At 34.8% G+C, this 23,087-nt stretch overlaps 1 protein-coding gene across 1 annotated transcript in view; it reads left to right on the top strand.

Annotated features, from left to right (window-relative positions):
- The window catches only part of LOC126882593 (cyclic nucleotide-gated cation channel beta-1), a 229,405-nt gene that overhangs the window by 28,723 nt on the left and 177,595 nt on the right, over positions 1-23,087 (top strand). Inside the window, exon 5 of the mRNA XM_050647565.1 lies at positions 1,289-1,543. Coding sequence (XP_050503522.1) covers positions 1,289-1,543 — 255 coding nt within the window. The remainder of the gene's footprint in view (positions 1-1,288; positions 1,544-23,087) is intronic.

Below are 23,087 nucleotides of genomic sequence, written 5' to 3'. Positions count from 1 at the left end.
CGGTCTATCTACCCTACTAAGATCTGGTAGTAGAACTTATGACCAGGAAAAACCTATGCTGCACAGTTAGTGTTTTAACTGGCCATTGTCAACTGAGAAAACTCCTACACACACTGGGTCTAGTAGACACACCTCTGTGCAGGAAGTGTGAACGAGATGACGAAACTGTCGAGCATGTTCTATATGAATGCCTGGAGTTTTCGTCAATACGAGAGTATGCGTTCGGCGAGCCTTGACCTACACGTGCCGACATAGGAGAGATGTCCCCTGGTTATTTGTCCACCTTCCTGGAAATGGTAGGATGGACAATGAGCTAAGGACGACAGCCCCCTGGGAGGATGCACAATGGGTCAATTGTAGCCTAAGTGCTGTGGGACTTGACTCGCCCTTCGTACTCTAAAGATACAGAGATAGTACGGGACTTTTCCGGTGGGTCGGTAGGCTAAAACAGGACGGCATAGTAGAATATTATCTAAAGATTTAGCCGATCGGCCCCCCTCTTAACAATGCTGGATCCGCCGCTGGTGTATTTTTCGAGATATTAGACCGTTTCTATAATTTACCTATGGTATCACGATAAATCGTTTTTTCCGATTATAGCGCCATCTATCTGCAATTCGAAAAAATGTCTCGAATAAAAGCTGCTTTTACGTAAGCAATCCAAATCTGTAATAACAAATGGGGATTTTCTATTTTAAGATTTTAAAGTTACCCCCACACCACCTCCAAGGGGTGGAAACCCTCGCACCACCTCCAAGGGGTGGAGTGGGGGTTGTATTTAGCGTCATTCGATAGATTTTTGAAAAATATTGAACACGTATTTTTAAGGTTTTCGATCCAATTTTCATTCCGCGAATTATTCGATTGTCCCGCGAATTATTCGATCGTCCCAGGCGACGAGCTTCACGCTGGGCACCAGGTACCTCGAAGACCATCGCCGTCATGAAATTTGTGTTCAGTGACCTCCAAACCCCCAAATATAAAAATTGAACTCATTTCCGTCAATATTTCCTGAGTTCTAAATTTTTCATTTTCTATCTCTTAGAGATGCACTTTGAAAATGCATTTTCTCATGCACAAACTTTTTGGCCGGAGATCAATTTAGTTCACAAAATTGCCTGACACTCTCTCGAATCGAAGCAAAAAGTTGCATGACGATCCATCTTACTGTACAAAATTCTTAAGTTTTGGGCATTTTAGTGGTTCGTAGCTTCGCCTAGTATGTATAGGGCCAGTTACCTCTAGGTTCCAGTTAACCAACTTCACCGTAATTTCTTCAAATTTTTAGGAAAAAATCCCAAACCAACACAAGAAATAGAATATATGTTCATGACCTTCTCATGGCTGATGGGAGTCTTCGTATTCGCTCTTTTAATAGGTCAAATTCGAGATATTATATCCACAGCTACCAGATCCAAAACCGAGTACCGAAAGTTGGTAAATGAGACTTTGGAGTACATGCGTAGATTGAATTTACCCCAGGATATGCAGCGTAGAGTCCAATTGTGGTTTAATTATACCTGGGAAACACAAAGAACTTTAGGTAAGTTTGAAATAGTAAAAAATTCATATAATAATATATTCTTATAAATGCCTTATTAAAAGAGGAGTGCAACAGGGATGTGTATTGTCACCACTACACTCAATGCATACTTTGTTGAAATTATGAAATGAGCTCTTGAGGAAGAAACAGCAGGGATAAAGGTAAATGGAACGCCAATTAACAATATACATGGATATGCGGACGATACTTTCATAATAACAGACAACCTTCAAGACCTCCAAAAGCTAATGAACAATAAGTTGAGTATGGAGAAGAATATGGATTATCAAATAAACATCAAGAAAACTGAATTTATGAGGATATCAAAAAAACAAAATAATGATGAAAGCCTGACAATTAAAGGTAAAACTTTAGAGCAAGTTGAAAACTACAACTATCTTGGCACAATAAGTAATCACACAAACGATTACTCCGAAGAAATCAAAGTTCGAATAGAGAAAGCAAGAACAAACTTCAATAAAATGAGAAAGGTACTTTGTGCAGGAGAACTGAAATTAGACTTGAGAGTTAGGCTGGCAAGGTGTTATATTTTCTCGACTCTGATTTACGAAATAGGATAGAAGCATGGACACTTAACGCGTCGACTACTAAAAGGGTAAGAGAAGTTTAGGAAGAAGAAGAATCTCAATACTTAGAGCCGATTTACCGATGTATTCCCATGTAGTTTTGTTTCTGATTCCAAATCTGAAAACGGCATTTCGATATCTCTAACCATCTTCGAGATAGACGACCTCAAATTCTAAAATGTGACGTCACAATCCTTTTATTTTCTGCCGACACACTAAACGTCAACTGAAATCGTTGCTAGTAAGTAGGTTAGTTTTAATCTGAATTTGTTAAGCAAAGCCTAGGTTATTTACAGTTGAGTTTGACACTTCGTCAATGTCAAACTAAATTTTAAATTAGGTAAATAAAATATAAATAACATTTGATAGTGAATTTAATTATTACGTATATAAAATAAATCAGATGCTTAAAAATACAATTTGAGTATATTTTGAAAGCAATAATTTATCAACAACTTTAAAAAGGTTTGTACTAGTATACGGCCTCCCCTTTAATGGGAGTACCTGATGATAAATGGACTGTTCCATTACAACTATTGTTGACGATTCAAAACACTTTACTTCACTTCATCAGTAAGAGGTATCTTTATTTATTTCACAATATTGAAAATTGTTATTATGAAATATTGTTTGGAATAAAAAATTATGTTCTGATAGGTATACCTATGCAATTACATTCTTCTAATGGAAAAAACTCGGGTAGGAAACTACGGGTAGCGGGTAGGAACTCTTTAAATTCTTGAAGACAGTCCTATCAGGGAAAATGAATCAATCCCTGCCCAATTCCTGACCCGGGAAACTAGCACCTGTTTAGGGTCCCTTGTCCAGGGTTACGGATGAAGTCCACAACGGCAGACACGGCGGAGAAGCAGAGCTTCGGTACGGGGCGGACGGCGGAAGTGGCAACCCTCGATTTTAGGGTTAATATAAGCCGTGTTCGCGCTGCATGCCCCGAGTATGCCCAGAGGGAGAACGCCTGCGCATTACAAAATTGGACGTTCAATAAGGTCGAATATTGCCCTCCGAAAACGTAATGCGCAGGCGTTCTCCCTCTGGGCATACTCGGGGCATGCAGCACGAACACGGCTTATAAAATCAAATTCCTGGAGACGGAAGCAGTGTTTTCAGTAGGGGAGAGTTGGATAAAACGGGATAGTCGGATAAAACGGAATACCTAGCCTAGAGACCCAACTAGTGCTGCTATCAATCAGACAACAACGAAAACTTGTTCTCATTCGTCATTTTAACATTATCCGTTCGTTTTACCTCGATGCCATTATTTGATGAAAAGTTGTGTTTAGAATTGTTTGACTCTGTTTTTTGCTACTTTGTACTTTTAAATGCGTTGTTTTCTACATTATATTGCCTACATATCTAAAGATATAATTCCGGTGACTATTACATTTAATTAAGCACTCATTAACGAATATTCTCATGTGTAGTCTATCTAATTTCACTTTCACTTTTAGGCAGGAGCCATTTTTGTTTTGAAAAATGTCTGAGTTGGACAAAACGGGACACTTATAAGTTGGATAAAATGGGATACAGTTTTTTATGTCCCGTTTTATCCACCTATTTATTTGTTGGCCTATTAATTTTTAAATAGCGATAAAGCGTGTTCTCATACTGCAGAAAAGAACAACATATTTTTATGTGACTTTTGTTCTGATATACGTACCTAGTCCTAAATAAAAGGTCTTATTTCCCATTTTGCAATAAAACATAAAAAAGGCCTATTTTTAAGTTTCTGACTAATGAAGATATTGTTTTTTCAAAGGTAAATTTTGATTTGCAATCTTATATCTACTTAAATATACTTTTTAGATAATTTTGTGCAAAAAATTAAATATTGTGAACCTATCCCGTTTTATCCAAACGTGGTATGCTAAACCGGGATGTGCAGGACTTTAATAAATATTTTTTTTTACTATTTTCCAGTCATTAAAAATAGCCAAAAAATATGTTTTTTGTGTGCTTCAATCAATGTTATACCTATAAAAAATAATAATATGATAATTTCTTTAACATTTTTTCCGTAATAAAAATAAACAAGAATGGTATCCCGTTTTGTCCAACTCTCCCCTACCAAGTTGTGGCGTACAGGAATAGATCCTGGACCGGCTCATCATTGGATACTAGGAGGCATGACTGAAGCAGTTTTAATGGCTCCTACACTGTGATGAGGAAGGCAACGGGAAACCACCTCATTAAAATCCCTAGTAAAATCATCATGACTACAAGTAATGAAAGATTAAAGATTACTGATCATGGAACACGGAAACCAAGATCCGACAGGAGCGGCATGACAACATACTGCAGGGTCAATCCGGTCGTCAGCCTGCGAAATCCCTGCATAAAAATTGCTACATGGAATGCGAGAAGTCTATATTCTCCAGGGAAAATCGATAATGTTGTATCCGAAATGAAACGACTGAAAATAGATATTCTCGGCATAAGCGATGTTAGGTGGCCAGTAGAAGGTAAATGTACAACAACAAATGGCACGATGTACTATGTAGGAAACAACAATCTAGCTCATCTTTATGGAGTCGGTATTGTTCTGGACAGTCGCATAAATGATTCGATGATAAATTTTGTTCCTTATTCAGATAGAGTAATGCTGATACAATTAAAAGCACAACCGAAGAACATTAATATTATTCAGGTATATGCCCCTACAGCAGATAAGGATGACAATGTAATTGAGGACTTTTATACACACTTACAAGCGGTCCTCAAAAGTATACAGAAAAAGGAACCCATAACAATAATGGGTGATTTCAACGCCAAGGTGGGTCAGGGTAGAGTGGAAGAATGTGTTGGAGACTATGGGTTAGGAGACCGTAATGAACGTGGTGACAGAATGGTTCAATTTTGTCAAAATGAAAAATTTGTAATTACAAACACAATGTTTAAACTCCCGAAGCGTAGACTTTACACATGGAAATCCCCTGCTGATGCTAACGGGAGGATGATTAGAAATCAAATAGATTACATTCTGGTTGACCACAGATTTAGAAATTCTATACTATCAACAAAGATCTACCCAGGTGCGGACATCTACTCTGACCACAATCCGGTTGTATCTGTGTTAAACATAAAATTGAAGAAATTAAAAAAGAAAAAAACGACTCGGATAGATTTCAATAGACTAAAAGATACAAAAACAAGAGAAGACATAAAAGAAAAAATTAATAAAAACTTGAAAGAAATTAATAGCGTGAACTCCGAAGAAGTTGAAAATAATTGGAAACAGATAAAGGCAGCACTAACAACAGCTGTTAAAGAGACGTTGACTCCTAAACGAACTGAGAGAACTAAAAGAAAGGCATGGACGACAGAAGAAATTCTTAATTTAATGGATGAGAGACGTGCCCATAAGAACAAAAACAAACAACAATATGATGCAATAAATCGAACCATAAAGAGAATGATTAAAGAGGAAAAAGAAAAATGGCTGTCAGAACAATGCAAGGATATTGAGGAATGTGAGAGAAGGTACGATAGTTTCGGCATGCATAAGAAGGTCAGAGAAATGACTGGTACAAAGAAGAAACCTCATAGTGGAATGGTGAATGATTCAGAAGGCAAGATTATAATAGATTTGAAACAAAAACTCACAAGATGGAAAGAATACGTAAAAGAACTTTTTGACGACGAAAGAGAATTAATAACAGTGAAACGAGAAGAAATGAAGGGTTCAAGGATACTTAAACAAGAACTGGAATATGCTTTAAAAACACCAAGGATGGTAAGACACCAGGGCCTGATGAAATACCGGTTGAAGTATTAAAACTTATTGATGAAGAAGTGATGAACATGATACTCGAGTTATTTAACAACATATATGATACTGGAATAATACCACAAGACTGGTTAAGGTCCACATTCATTTTAATACCTAAAAAATCAAATCTAAAAGAGTGCTCGTATTACAGAACGATTGCCTTGATGAGTCATATGCTTAAAGTTTTTCTAAAAATCATTCATAATAGAATAATCCGCAAACTTGAAGAAGATATAAGTGAAACACAAATGGGCTTCAGGAACGGCCTTGGTACGAGGGAAGCGCTCTTTGGTGTGGGCGTACTATTTCAACGGCGTTTGGATATCAATCAGGATGTATACGCCTGCTTTATAGACTTTGAGAAGGCCTTCGATAGAGTCCGACACGACCGACTGAGACAACTTCTAATCGAAAAGAACATTGATGAAAAAGATATTAGAATAATAACTAATTTGTATTGGAATCAAACAGCACAAGTCAAGGTCGATGATGAAATGACTGAGGAGATCAAAATATGTAGAGGAGTAAGACAGGGGTGTATTCTGTCTCCTCTTTTGTTTAATTTTTATAGCGAAGTCATATTTAAAGAAGCTCTGTCGGAGGTTAGTTGTGGTGTAATGATCAACGGAAATACAATCAATAATGTGAGATACGCTGACGACACAGTGATATTAGCAGACAATCTTGCAGATCTGCAACGACTGATGGAACGCATTAACCACTACTGTAACAGCTACGGACTTACATTAAACCTCAGAAAAACTAAATGGATGGTAATAACAAAAGATACACACGCCAGGAATGATTTGGTTGTCAATAACACCGTTATAGAAAGGGTATCCTCCTATAAATACCTTGGAGCTTGTCTGGATCATACAGGCGATCAAACAAAAGAAATAAGAGCAAGAATAGAAATATCTAGATCAGCATTTAACAAGATGAAAATATTTCTCTGTAGTCGTGACATAAATCTTGATCTGAGAGTGCGTATGCTGCGGTGTTATATCTTCTCCACTTTATTATATGGAGTTGAGTCATGGACTATTAGACAAGGCGAAAACGGCGGGTTCGAAGGGAAAAATATTCCCATGAGATTTTTTTGCATAATCACATTCGTGAGACATCTCAGAATAAGGTTCAAGAAGTCGCCCACGTGAAAAGTGGGCCAATTTTTTTTTAACAATTTTTTTTTAATCAAATTGCAAGAATCAATATTTTTGGCCCGAACAATTTTTTCTTTAATTTTTTGGACCATTCTGAACAAAAAAGATCTCTTATAATTTTTCTCTAAAGTTGATCGTTTTCGACTTATAAGCAATTTAAAATTGAAAAAAAACGAAAAATGACGATTTTCAAGGCTTAATAACTCGGTTAAAAGTTACTATTATGAAAGTCAATATATGACTAAATCAAAGTTTAAACCCCCCCCCCCCCCCTACAAGATCCTGAAGAAATTTTTGTCATTATTTTATTACTAAGCTGTTATTTTTAAATAAAAATAATAAGCGCCATGCATGTGCGCGGCCACTGTAAATGCTGAGTGCGAGAGAGAAGCCATTCCAACAGTCCAATTGTGCATCTTGCTCGCACTCACATTTACAACCGCGTCAATACGATCTAACCGCTCATTGTTTTTAATTAAAAATAACAGCTTAGTAGTAAATTAATGACACAGATTTCTTCAGGATCATGTAGCGGAGACTTTAAACTTTGATTTAGTCGCTTTTTGACTTTCATAATAATAATTTTTAACCGAGTTTTTAAGTCTTAAAAATGGTCATTTTCGCGTTTTTCAAATTTTAAATTGCTTATAACTCGAAAAAGATCAACTTTAGAGAAAAATTATAAGAGACCTTCTTTGTCCAGAATGGCCCAAAAAACCTAAAAAAAATTAGTGCGGGCCAAAAATATCGATTTTTGCAATTTGATTAAAAAAAATTGTTAAAAAAAAATTGGCCCACTTTTCACGTGGGCGACTTCTTGAACCTTATTCTGGGACGTCTCACGAATGTGATTATGCAAAAATATCTCATGGGAATATTTTTCCCAACGAACCCGCCGTTTCCGCCTTGTCTATATGAAGATGGGCAGCATTAAAAACATTGAAGCTTTTGAGATGTGGTGTTACCGTAGAATGCAACGTGTATCTTGGATGGACCACGTGGCGAATGCCGAAATTTTACGTCGGATCGGAAAAGGATGTGAAGTTGTACTTACTGTTAAAAGAAGAAAGCTTGAATACTTCGGCCATGTTATGAGAGGTAACAAATACTCGCTGCTGAGACTGATCATCCAGGATAAAATCAGGGGTAAGGGAAGTATCGGTAGGCGCAGAATATCTTGGTTAAGAAATCTGAAGGAATGGTTCGGCTGCAGTTCCATCGACCTATTTAGAGCGGCCGCCAGTAAAATAAGAATAGCTGTGTTGATTTCCAACCTTCGATAGGAGACGGACTTTAAGAAGAAGAAGAATGGAAAAAATATTTGAAGATTTTTCTCAAATTATGGATACCAACATAATTTTCATTTATAACTTTTTTATTTTTAATTTGACGAAGAAAAGTTATTCATATTTTTTATTCAGTCAGCTTCATAAAAAGCTCTTCATGGTCTAAGATTTATGATGCAACCATAATATATCAAATGTTATTAATTTTATACGAGGTATTTATAAAATATAAATTTAGATCGACAGTGAAGTACCTTTATAGTTCACAACATTTAAATTAGAATGGTATAATTGCACATTAAAACATAATTTTCATCAGCTTTTCATAATAGGAATTTTCCATAATATTATGAATTTAAATACGTAAATAAACAAAGTTTTCGTTATTATAATGCTCGCATTTTCAGCTTGTTTTTTTACATTTATTATTTTTTAAGCTTGTTATTAAATGCATTTTAGGTAAGTTGTATAGAAAAAAGTTTTGATGACTTTGTACAAACATTTCTTAACTGTTATTTTCCGGTTTGCATTACTTGTTTTTATTTTTCTCAATTTTCTCAAAAAGAAGTTGTTTATTTTATGTCTAAAGTAAAAAAAATGTAGTGCATTTCAAAGATTACATCTTAAGATTTAAAAAAACTTGTGATATATCTAAAAATGTATAAACATTTTCAATTTCTTTGCAACACGAAAATGCAGCAGCTGTATAATATTCTGATTAAATCGGAGAGTGCAGGAAGAATCTATACCGGTTTCGGAGGTTTTTTCTTCTCATCAGTAGCCCTATATTTTCTTCTCTCCGATTTCTTTAGGTATCATACTTTGGGCCTTTCCGAATTGCAAAGAAAGAAATGTCACGGATGAACTAGAGCCATCTACCGAAAAACAACACAAGTTATCAATCGAAGTAGCACAGAAAACGACAATAAATATCGTTTCCCTACCACTAGATTGACAACAGAAGAGGATATGGGACTACTTATGAGGAGGAAAAACCTCCGAAACCGGTATATACTCTTCCTGCACTCTCCGATTTAACCAGAGTAATACCCTTTTAAAGTGGTAGTATTTCTGTAAAACTACGAAGTTTTCAAAAATACATTTTTTGAGACGTCGCGTCGTATCATTTGCATTAAATTTTTGAGATTTTTTTTAATGAAACATCATTTAGTAAGATGTTTGAAAAGTAAGTTGTGCAAGTTTGAGAATTATATAAGTTAAATTGTATTAGTTACACATTTTTAAATCATTTTTAAACAAAATTCATGTAAGTCTCACTTTCCGCCCACACCGTACTTATGCCCATACATTTTATTTCTTTTTATTATAACTATAAGATAGGTTAAATGTTCTTCTTTCATGTCCAATTTGTAAAATTTCATTTGATCCAACTATATTAAAATAACTCAAGCGTGCGCTTCGCGAACACTAGTATACAGTGCGCCAATGTTTGTGAGAGGGGTGACTTTAGCGTTATAAATAAAAAATTATAGAAGCTATAGATTTAATTCTAGAAAAATCTTTATTTAAGGTTTTTTGTGTAAAATTTTCTGAATTTTTCAATGGTCAAGTTAGTTATTTTCTAAGATTTATATTTTCGTAGTTATTTAAAAAGAAAACAATTGATTTCGCAGTTCATTTGTTTAATAAAAAAAAGCACCCATTCTGAAGTAGAACTGGAGTAGAACTTTTGGTATGTTGTTTATTAAACAGTTCTTAATCAAATTACAAAAAGTTCTATCTTGTTTGATTTTTCCAAAGTCAAAATCTCTATTGACTCCCCTACTGATAATTTAATAAAATTGTAAAATGTGTTCACTTTTAGCAGATGCTTTTTTTTAATTTTGTATAATAATAAATAGTTGATGTAAGTTTATGTTTTAATAAGGACTCCGCAGAAACCTTATGGGAAATGGCTCTCTGTCAAATGCTCTGAAACTTTGGGTTCTGGTAGTTCTTGATGTGTAAAACAAAAGACTCAATGGGCGCGTTGTTCCAAAAAATCATGGTTTTAAGATATAAGCTTCTGAAGTTATAGCTTCTGAAGCTGGTTCCTAAAAAAACTGATAAGACTCTTAGTAAGATTTGATCATTTTGGGCAGTGTATGATAGGTCTGAGATTATATTATATTTATTATGACAGACAAACTATGGGCCATTCCACGAACATACGCCTGTTTTGAATTACTTTGACAACGAATATTTTACTGTGCAACATAAGAAGTACGAAAGTAAATGGCGCTAATAATTATTCCAATAAACAACAATGTAATTTGCAATTTACTTTCGTTCTTCTTATTTTGCACAGTAAAATATTTGTTGTCGAAGTAATCCAAAACAGGCGTATGTTCGTGGAATAGGGTATATAAAATAAACAAACAGCCATTTTTTGAGGTTGAACAAAATAAGTTATCTGACAAATTTTAATATTTGGCAGTGACAGTGACAGCATGTAAATAATAATAGCTTTGTTCCAGCAGAACGTTGAACTGATTCAGGATCGTACTGAGCGTGCGCTTTACATAAAAACGCGTTCCAGCAACGAGAAATTTACACGGTTTTGTGTAAAGCGCACGCTCAGTACGATCCTGAATTAGTTCAAAATTCTGCTGGAACAAAGCTATTAGGTTTGTTCTAGCATCAGTTTCAAACGGTTTGAAACCATCAGCGAATAGTGGACCAGCGCGAGTAGAGGGGATAGCACTGGTGACTGTATTATGTTCTCTCACTGACCAACTGTTTGCTGACGGTTTCTGACTAGTTTGACTGTTTGCTAGAACAAACCTAATAAGTAGTTATCCTTCAAAATACACTGCTCAATTTTCTACAAAATACGCTTTAAGAGTCGTATCAGTTTTTTTGGAACCAGCTGTACAGTGAGGACGTTTGAGTTGGAATCAATTCATTTTCTCGAGAACGGGTGACTCTGGAGATAAATTACGAATCGCGTCGATTTTTTAATTTTTTGGCATATAGGTATATCATACTAGTGACGATATCCATCTGGGAGTTACGCCACTGGATTCTGTAGACTCTAGGATACGAGAAACTACGCAATAGTACCTTATAAATAGAGGGACTTTCAGATCATTCTAACTTTTGCTAACTTTTGTTCAGTCTTTGTTAGACTTTTTGCTAATCTTAAATCATATTGTAAGTTTGTCGTAACACTTCTGTTGTTTAGTATTTTGAAAATAGTTTATAATTTATATTTTGAAAATAGTTTATATTTTGAAAATAAATACTTTTTAAAAACTCTTTCTCGAACATCAAAGTTATAATTGGCGCAGTCAGTAGGATACGTGCGGGATAGGAAAAGGCATTTTACACATCCAGTGATAGAACTTTTTCGGTTTTTGGTGTTTCGACATCGTAGCGCGTATCGAAATCGAATCTCTACCCTACAGTGGTATCCAGCTAGAAGCAGATTTCCAGAAGAAGCAAAAGTTCGGAGAAGAGAACCAGGTGCTCCAGATAAACTGTAAGTGCCTTTACTTTTCGCCTTTCCTTTCATATCTTTGTGAGGAAAGATAGATTAATTTTTTGAATTTTGAAAAAGAATACAATTTCTGATACATTTTTGATATATTTTATGCAATGCTGTGCATTTTATTGAATAATTAAAATAATTGCAAATATTGAATTTTATTGAATAATTTTTTGAAATATTTGAAAAATATTTATATTGCATATATATCTTTTTATTTATTTACATAATTTCATATATACAATTTTGTTAGATATTTTGATTTTAAATTTATATTTTATCTGATAATATGGCTACTGAAGCTCAAGCTCAAACTCCCCTTAATTGGGATTTTCTCAAATCAAAACTAAAAAATATTAGACCCTACGACGGAGATTCTAATAATCTGAACAAATTTATCTCAAGATGCGATGAATTAATGCGAACATATACGTATATAAGGATGCAGATTTAAATAAACATATTTTGGAATGCATACAGGATAAACTAGTTGGAAAAGCAGAAGCACTAGTAGGAAATCGCATGGAATTAACGACATGGGATAGTATAAAGAAAGCATTACAACAATGCTTCGCAGGTAGACGTGATTTAGACTGCTTAATGCAAGAACTAACACGAACAAAACCATATAAAAATGAAAGACTCCATAATTTTGGAACAAGGATACAACTCTTAAGAAGTAATGTAGCCCAAAGAATAAGTAACGATACTAGTATAGAACTTGATGATAAAGTATGCTAAATTAACCATTGTGATAAGATCGCATTAAACACTTTTATAGCGGGATGTACAGGTGTTCTTAAAAATAATATGCACCTTAAGAAACCCAATTCTCTTGAAGATGCCATTGCATATGTCGACGAGTTTCATAATTTTGAAAATTTATATGGACATTCCAGTACTAATTTTCCAAAAAATAATCATAACTTTAAGCCACACAATTCTTTTAATCAATCTAACAGGCAAACTCAGCCTAACAACTATTATCGACCCCTAGTTCGAACCCCACACATCAATACCAAACAAATCCAAACTTTACTTATCAAAATCAAAACCCTTTCAATTCTAATTATTTTAATCGTAATCAAGGTTATCAAAACCAAAATCCTTCAGGACCCCGACATTTTGAAAATCATTCCATATCTCAGAATCGTTCTACAAACTTTCGACCAGAAAGTAGTGTCTTCAGGCCCAACCGAATTCCTTTTGTTTTTTTTTTGGATTTGGGTGGAAATGTTCTAAACACCGTACCATACTTGGCGTGTGTTGGATTCAGAATAGAGGAAAACATCCGAGTCCATTTTCCCCCTTGTAGGGAGATCCTGCAAACGGATGCCCTCCTGTTACCCTGCCTACCAACTAAAACCACCCGTCTTCGTCAAGACACTCCCGTACGTGTTCAGTTAGCGAACGAAACTTGCGTGCCTTGCGCAGCCTAGATTGGTCGTAGAAGTTGTCGGCTCTTACCTAAAAGCGGTAAGGAGCCGAGGGAAAGAAAATATGAATATAACATTGGAGTTTAAATGTTTTTAGTGTCTGTGATGGACATGTGGAGCTAAGAAAAAAAGAGGTGGCCCCCAAGATAGCAATATCAGTAATATTAACCTAAAATAAGAAAAAAATATATATATACACATATATTTACACAAAAAACAATCCTATACATATACACATATATAATAATCCAGATCTTTGTCGTGCTGTCTGAATTGCTTTCTCTATTATGGACTTTCTCTCCATGATTTTTGTTATGTGATCTATGATGAGTTCAAAATTCTCCCTGCTTTCCATAGCGATATGCATCAAATTATCAGTTGATATCTCCCCTAGTTTTGACCGCATTGTGTGCTGTTCTGACGCAAACGCATTGCATCTAAAGATACAATGCTCCGCGTCGTCTGTTACGTTGCAAGTTATACAATTATCATCTCTGGTTTTTTGAATCCGATACGTAAAAGACCTAAAGGATCCATGTCCGGTCAGAAACTGCGTGAAATAGAAATTTACTCGTTTGAACTTACATTTATACCACTTTATCACGTTGGGTATTAGTTTTTTGGTCCACTGTGCCTTGTCAGTCTGTGGCCCCTATTCTGTTTGCCATTCTATTAGTAATTGCTCTCTGGTGGCAGCTTTCATCTGTGGTAGATGACCATCCCGAGAGTGGTAGAGAATGTGCCGTTGAAGTAGTCCGGTACGCGCTTGTCACTTTTAGTAGGGGCTTTCGCTGAGCCCTAGTTATCATATCTCGGTATTTTTGATATTTTAGTACATCTACCCAAATAGGGGTTCAATATAGGAGCGTCGATTGTACCACTTGCAGGTACATTCTTCGTTTTTGGCTGCTTGGGCCTCCTTTATTCGGCATGATCCTTTATAGGGCTGCCGTTCTTGCTTATGCCCTCTGGACTACATTTGTCAGGTGTTTCGTGAACCTTAGACCTGTGTCGATGTATATGCCTAGGTATTTTGCACAGTTTGTAGGTCTTATTGTTGTAGTACCAATCTGAAAACTCAACTCAGGTCTTTGTCGATGTCCTTTCAATATGACCACTTCCGTTTTGTTTCCGGCTAGTTCCAGATCGTTTGTAGCCATCCAGCTATTGATCATTCTGCAGCATCTGTTTACTTTGCCTTCGATTTCCCGGTTCATGTCAGTCATCACTAATATCGCAATAGGCAATAGCTAGAGTATCTCTGCCATAGTCAATTTCTAACACCCCGTTATACAATATGTTCCAAAGTGTTGGACCTAATACGGAACCTTGCGGTACACCGGCTGTCAGCTTTTGTTCTGTATTTTTTGCCACTGTGACGTATCTATTTGTAAGGTACCTTTTAATGATATTGATAAGGTATCCTGACACTCGTGCTGATTCCAGTTTAGTTATGATGTGTGCCCAGTTGGCAGAGTTAAAGGCATTTTTTACATCAAACATAACTAGTACGGCCCATCTTTTTGTCGTGTTCTTTACAGCGTCAGTTAGATATTTTACCGCATCTATTGCAGACTTAGCTTTTCTGAATCCGTACTGTCTGTTGGAGATGGTTTCTCTTTCACTCAGTTCGTCTTCTAGGCGATTTTTGACAAGATTTTCGTATAATTTCCTTAGGCAGTCAAGGAGACATATAGGCCTATATGAATTGGCTTCTTCCGGATTTTTACCGGGTTATGAATCAAAGTTTAGCTTCGCTAATTTTAACTGATCTGGGAATTCTTGTCTTGTTAGTAGCTTATTTAGTGCCCTAGTAGCTTCTGGGCATTCATTTACTAGTATTTTTATCGCCTCTGGTGGCACATGGTCCGGTCCAGAGGATTTACCTATTTTTATGGAATTGGCAGTTCTAGTGAGTTCAGCTGACGTCAGTTCCTCGGGGCGGTTAACATCGTCTCTAATCAGGAAGTTGTTAATGGGTTAATTAGGAAACAGGGTGTTAGCTATTCTCCTTCTTTTGTCGTCGCACAGGTTATATGGGGTCTCTGACCTCAGCGTCTTAGTGGCGATCCTATATGCTTCGCCCGATACATCGTTCTCCAGCGCCTCGCACAAGTTCTGCCAGCATTTGCGTTTAGCCCCTCTGATAAATTTACTGAGTTCTTTTTTGGCGCTCTTATACTCTTCTTTGTTTTGCTGGGTCCTATTTCTCTGTGGCGTACGTCTGATTCTGAGACATGCTGTCCTCTTTTGCTGGATGTTTTCATTCCACCAATATTCTCAAGATTATTTGATTATTTGAGAATCCTCAAATTATTTTAGTGATAACAACTTTAGCATGGTTCTGATTAATATTCGTTCTATAAGATATAAAACTGATGAATTATTTCTATTTCTAGAGGAATTAGGGTTTCCTCCGATAGTTGCGGTTACTGAGCACTGGCTTGAAGTCAACGAGCCTTTTTTTGTAGAAAAATATTCTACTATTGCTAGGTACGATCGTCAAAGTTCAGCGCATGGAGGCACCCTGATTCTTTCTACAAGTAATGATTTTTCTCTGGTAACAAAATATGATTTTCTATTAAGCGAAGCATTCTTTGAGTTTTCCTTAGTTTACAGTAAGAACTTTAATCTTTATATTATTTGCATTTATAGATCACCTGACTCTTCCGTGGAACTATTTTTTCAGAACCTGCTTAATTTGTTAGATGACCTGCCCCATAAAAGCAGAAAAATTTTATGCGGGGACTTTAACATTAATTATGCTGCTGCTTGTGCTACACAAATATCCCTGTTCAACATATTTGAATCGTATGGTCTAACAATGCACATTGATTCTCCTACAAGGATTACAAAAACTTCATCTACCATAATTGATTATATTGTCTCAGATTTCTCACCCCGTGATGTCTGCTCTACAACTGTTAATGCGGGACTATCTGATCATGAAGCGGTTTATACGAAGTTTAACATCTTTAGCAAGCACTCTTCGAAAACTCGACGTTTAGGCAGGATTTTTTCCGCTCGGAATTTTCGTAAATTCCAAAATTTATGCTTAACCTCTGAGTGGCCCTTTCCTTCTATGAACGTCGATAATAATTTCAGTGACTTTTTTAATAAGCTTGTCTGTATCTTCAATAAAGCATTTCCTTTAATCACAATTAAGCAAAAACATCACAAACCCTGGACTACCAAAGATGTCCGCATATCAGCCAAAAATATGCGTTCACTACTGTACATCAAGAAATTTACTACCAACGTCTCTGTTACTGAATATATCACCAAGTACAGGGCAATCTATTTAAAACTTATAAAATCAGCTAAAAAGTTGTACTATCAAAATCGTCTTAGAAGCTCTAAAAGTGTTGCAAAAGAAACTTGGTCCATAATAAACGATCTTCGTAATAAAACTCACACAGCTCAAACATTTTCCCTTCCAGACCCAGAAAATCTAAATGAATACTTTGTTAATGTGAGTAAAAATATAACATCAACTATTGTGTCACAACAAGATCCCATTTCCTATCTCCCTAATTCAGGAAAGGTCTCGAATTCATTCTTTATAAGACCGGTTGATAAATCTGAACTGATTCAGACAATCAATAATATCAAAAGCAAATCTTCCTGTAGTACCGATGGACTATCCATAAAAATTTTCTCAAATCTCCCAGACAGTGTGTTGGGAGTCCTCATCTCTCTAATTAATGAATCTTTTGAGAAAGGTAAATTTCCAGAGTGCCTAAAGACGGCCATCATTATTCCTCTTCATAAGGGTGGTGAAAAATCAAATGCCTGCAATTATAGACCTATTGCATTACTACCGGTACTCTCCAAAATTATTGAGAGACTCATAAAAGCCCGACTTATGTCCTTTCTCGTTGATAACAATATTTTATCACAAAATCAATTCGGCTTTTTAAATAATAAATGTACCACAGATGCCATGTTTTCTGTACTACATGAGGTTTATCAAGCATTAAACAATAATCTGCACACTGCCACTGTTTTTTTGTGATTATGCCAAAGCTTTTGATTGTGTGAATCACGACATTTTGATAAAAAAACTAGATTTCTACGGAATTCGAGGTATTTCTTCGAACTGGTTTCAATCTTACTTGGATAATAGGAAACAACTGGTTAGAGCAAATGATACAGACTCTAGTCTCAAAAATGTTGTATGTGGGGTACCACAAGGTTCAGTATTGGGTCCTCTACTTTTCCTTATCTTTATTAATGACATCACTAGCTTAAAAATCGATGGAAAAGTTTTTCTTTTTGCTGATGATACCAGTATCACTTGGAGCAACTCAAATATCGCAACTCTTCATGCTACTATAACTTCTGATCTACTTACAATAAAATCTTGGTCCGATTCAATTTTACTCTCTTTTAATGTAGATACAACTGTAGCATTGTCCTATAAAGGAGCTCTTCAACCCTTACCTCTTCATAACAGCCAGATCAGTATCGTTGATTTTGTAAAGTTTCTTGGTATTTTTTTAGATAGCAATCTGAAATGGTCCCTTCATATTGATGTGTTAAGCAAGAAACTATCCTCAGCTTGCTTTGCAATAAGATCTGTTTCAAAGGAAATGAATTTAGCCTCTTCCAAAATAACATATTTTTCTTTGTTCGAGTCACATCTTCGATATGGTCTCCCTTTTTGGGGTTCTGGTACGGCTGCCCAATCTGATGTTATTTTTAAATTACAAAAAAGAGCAATAAGATATCTATTTGGCCTCAAAAGAACAACACATTGCAGAAGCTACTTCAAAGATCACAGGATTCTAACACTACCTTCTTTATATATTTTAGAAACTGTTTGCTTAATTCGTAAACATCTACATGTCTTTCCAGCAAGACCTAGACATGACTATTCTACCAGAAATTCTACCTTTGACATCTATTTACTGATCCCGTCCAGTGAGTTAGTAAAGAAATCTCTATTATATTCTGCAAAAAAACTTTACAACCATCTCCCTCTACAACTTAAATCTGCAACATCTTTCCCCAAGTTCCGTAAAATGACTAAAGCCTATTTATCTGAAAGACCATATTATTCAACAGCAGAGTTTCTTAACCAATAGCTAAGAAAGTACAGTATTCTTATTTATAAGTATAATCTTAATCTATATTTGAGTGTCATATGCAGCAGCTTAACTTAACTTATTAAATTTCTTAAGGTAGATTATGCAATTTGCAAATTTTTTTTTTTAATTTTGCAATAGATTGTTACTGTTTTTTTTGTTTATCTTCATTATTTTTGTTTATGTAGACGATTTATATCATTTTAGTAAATTGTATTTGTTATTTGTTATTGTTCTTATTTATGATTCTTGTAAGCTTTGTCTATAAAATTGTTAAATTTTTCATGACAATAAAGCATATTTCTATTCTATTCTATTCTATTAATAGATACAATAATTATCGGAAAAATTATTCCCCAAGAATAATTCCTGATACTATAGCTGAAGAGCAATACACAAATAATTACCAAAACGAAAATATTAATTCAAGAGAACCTCAACATGCTAGTCAATTCGACTATTTTAGAAATCCTGAGTATGATTTACAACAAAACGGTTAAGATAACCAAAATTTTCAGATATAGTATTTTTACTACAAAAGCGATATTACGTAGGTCAAAATTTTTGACGTAAGAGAACTGTCAAAACATTAGAATGTGAATTTTCATTATTGCCATGTTTATTATAAACATGGATATAATGAAGAGTCACATTCTAATGTTTTGACAGTTCTCTTACGTCAAAAATTTTGACCTACGTAATATCGCTTTTGTAGTAAAAATACTATAGTTGCCTCGGAAATGACACAGTCAACATCGAAATAAACTCAAATAATCCCCTACCATATATTGAAGTAGGAAATTCAAAAATAAAATTATTAATTGATACCGGTAGTGCCAGGTTTTTGCTACGACCAAGTATTGCGCAGTAGCTATTTGTATAACAAGGGAGGAAAGTGCTACTTTTCCTCCCGAGAATGAAGTTTACTGCCCGACGCGTAGCGGAGGGCAGTAATCATTCAAGGGAGGAAAAGGCACTTTACTCCCATGTTATACATATGGTTTTTCCACCTTCCTCAAATAACAAGTTATTTTTTCCTTTTTCACTTAATTTATTTATGTAACTAACCAACAAAATTTATTAGAACTGAAACTAACAAGTAGGTACAATATAACTGTCAACTGTCAAATATAAGTCAAATTATTAATGTAAACATTGTTAAATCAGAATAACAATTTACTGTTTTTTGCCATTCTGCAAAATAGAGAGTGTTTTTAAATAAACGTTAAAATGTATAGATACTTACGTAATAGAAAATAGATATTGTACAGGGCGTCAATAAGTTATATTTCATGAATGAAATACCATGACGTCACTTTTACTTTTCCTCCCTAGGGAGGAAAAATATTTTCCTCTCTAGGGAGGAAAAGTACAACTTTGCTCCCTACAATCAGGTCCGGAAAAGTATACTTTCGGTAGAGGTAGGTGGAAAAAATATTTTTGTAATTGTATTTACCAGTCAAATGTAGACATAAATACTGCTCTTTATACTAAGACTATTAAGTATCAAGCCGAAATACCAGCATTTCCAGAATTCGGAAGTGACTTTTATATCAATTATATCCTATATGATTTTCACGAATATTTTAATGGAATCTTAGGATTAGAAGATACGATGAGAATGAACTTAGTTATAGATTTTACTAATAAAATACTTTATAATAATAACGTAATGATACCGATTAAATCTAGAGGACCTATGGATATTAAATTTGAATTTACTATAGGAGCACAGGACAGAATGCTTTATCCTCTTCCTGTCACTATACCTACTGGAGAAATAATAATAGAAGAAACATATTTCGACAAAGTTTATGTACCCGAAACATTAACAGTATCAAGAAATGGCTATGCTATAATGGAAATAATAAACACAACAGATAAATCTTTGAAGATAACTTTACTAAGACCAATAGACGTATACCCATTTGAAAACGAAAATTATGAACTATACAACCTGAATTATTTTAACAAAAATCTTAATGAGAAATGGAGCAAGAGAAATAAAATAGACTTAGGAAATCTGATCAGAACAGATCACATTAATTCAGAAGAAAGAGAAAACATAATTAAACTATGTAGAGAATTTTCAGATATATTTTTAAAAACAGGAGATCCTTTGACATTTACTTCCAATGTCAGACACACCATAAAAACTACAGACGAAGTTCCTATACATTCAAGTCCTTATAGATATCCTTACTGCCATAAAGAAGAAGTTAGAAGGCAAATTCAAGAAATGTTAGACAAAGAAATCATAAGGTCAAGCTGCTCGCCTTGGAGTTCGCCTATATGGATTGTAAACAAGAAGTTAGACGCATCAGGCAAGAAAAAATACCGTCTAGTTATAGATTATCGAAAACTTAATGAGAAGACAATTTCGGATAGATATCCAATTCCACATATTACAGAGATTTTGGACAAATTAGGAAGAGCGCAATATTTTAGCACATTAGATTTGGCCAGCGGATTTCACCAAATCGAAATGGATCCAAAATCTATAGAGAAAACAGCATTCAACGTAGACAACGGTTACTATAAATTTCTAAGAATGCCTTTTGGTCTCAAAAATTCGCCGTCAACATTCCAACGCGTAATGGACGAAGTATTAAAAGATTTGCAAAATCAAATATGCATGGTCTATATGGATGATATAATAATATTTAGCACTAGCTTACAGGAACATATTCAAAATTTAAAACAAGTATTTCATAAACTACGAGAAGCACGCTTAAAAATTCAACTAGACAAATGTGAATTTTAATTTTACAAAAAGAAGTTAAATTTCTTGGTCACGTTGTGACACCAGAAAGAATTAAACTTAATAAAGACAAAATAATAGCTATACAGAATTTTCCAATTCCAAGAACACAAAAACAGATTAAATCGTTTTTAGGTCTCTTAGGATATTATCGCAAATTTATAAAGAATTTTGCTAAAATAACAAAACCATTAACAGTTTGCTTAAAGAAAGACCACAAAATAGAACATACGAAAGAATTTATCGATTTCTTTAATACTTGTAAAAATTTGTTAATATCAGAACCAATTCTAGCCTACCCAGATTTTAATAAAAAATTCGAAATAATGACAGACGCATCCAAATATGCCATCGGGGCAGTATTATCACAGGATGGACATCCTATTTCATATGCGTCAAGGACCCTAAAAACAGCAGAAATAAATTATTGAACTATCGAAAAAGAATTATTAGCTATAGTATGGAGTTGCAAATACTTTAGACCATACTTATTTGGAAGAGAATTTATAATTTTTACGGATCATAAACCACTACAATGGTTGTTATCATTGAAAGAATCTAACTCACGATTAGCAGGGCCGGATCTAGGCTACTCCGTAAGGGGGGAAAGTTTAAACTTGCCGCCCCCGCTTTATTGAAAAAATGGATGTACATCATAGCATAGGTGTAGGTAAATAAAAAAAATAGTACATACAGTTTTATTGGAAGGAATGAATTTAATTATACATTTTGAGTTTCAAAAATATACTTAGTTATTACAAATTTGCAACATTACTATATACTACATTACGGCAAATCCACAAAAAATAGAGCTAGGTATACTAACTTTCTTTACTCATAAACCACCTTACAAATTTAATTGTATTTTACGGCTTTTTTTAGAAGCAAATACTTGTATTACGTCATCAAAACTAATGGAAGATGCACGTTTGTGCTCAATAGCTATGATGCTTAAATCAGTGAGCCTTTGTTGCTCCATTGAATTTCTTAGATAGTTTTTTACTATTTTTAATTTGCTAAAACTTTTTTCTCCCGAAGTAACTGATACTGGGATAGTTAGAAATATTTGTAGTCCTGTTGTGATATAACCCTCATCAAGTTAATTTTTCAAAATTATGTCAAGAGTTGTTGAAGCATTTGCATCCTTCAAGTTTCAAGTTAGGATCTACTGCCAAAGCATGGTTCTTGAAACTTCAAGAGCTTCAAGAAATTTCAATTTCAAATACAAAGTCTTTTTTGTTCATGTCTTTCTTGTAAGTATCCGCCAATAGGCCTGCCTTCACCTTAAGATCAGATATGTCCATTTCATTAATTCGATATCCATTCAAAAATCCAAACTTTTCATTGACATTTTCCAAAGCTTTGAATCTAGTACTTAAGTCTACTATCAATCTGTCAGTGATTTCTAGCATTGAACTTTTGAATAAGTCTTCTTGGGAACGGTTGACAACTTCATCCTCACATAGTTCGTCAAACAGGGCTTTCTTCATCCTTTTTATTTTCTCCTTAAATTCTTCAGATACGTCGTTTAAACTAGCAAGAAACTTGCTTCATCAAGGGCCTCTTGTGGCGAAAAATCTCTAGAAGATTTAATAAATTGCAGACAGATTGTTTTTTTGCCGTTTGCAAAAAATTTTCCGCTCCCTCGAATTTGCCGCAGGGGGCACGTGCCCCCTTGCCCCCCTAGTTCCGGCCCTGACGATTAGTGAGATGGCGGTTACAACTCGAAGAATTTGATTATACAATTAAATATCAAAAAGGAACCCTTAACAAAGTTGCGGATTGTCTTTCACGAATAGACACCGACAATGAAATAAATGTACTAGAATCTGAATCTTTGTGTGTAAATCTAGACGACATAGATGAGATAATACAAAAAGAGCTAGAAAACCAATCAATTACAAATCAAGAAAGTACCGATTAATTATTTGATCCAAATGAACTTTATTT

This window comes from Diabrotica virgifera, chromosome 3 (assembly GCF_917563875.1).
Source record: "Diabrotica virgifera virgifera chromosome 3, PGI_DIABVI_V3a".
NCBI classification, from domain to species: Eukaryota; Metazoa; Arthropoda; class Insecta; order Coleoptera; family Chrysomelidae; genus Diabrotica; species Diabrotica virgifera.
The sequence above is the reverse complement of the archived record's forward strand: the minus strand, read 5'-3'. Positions and strand labels throughout refer to the sequence as shown.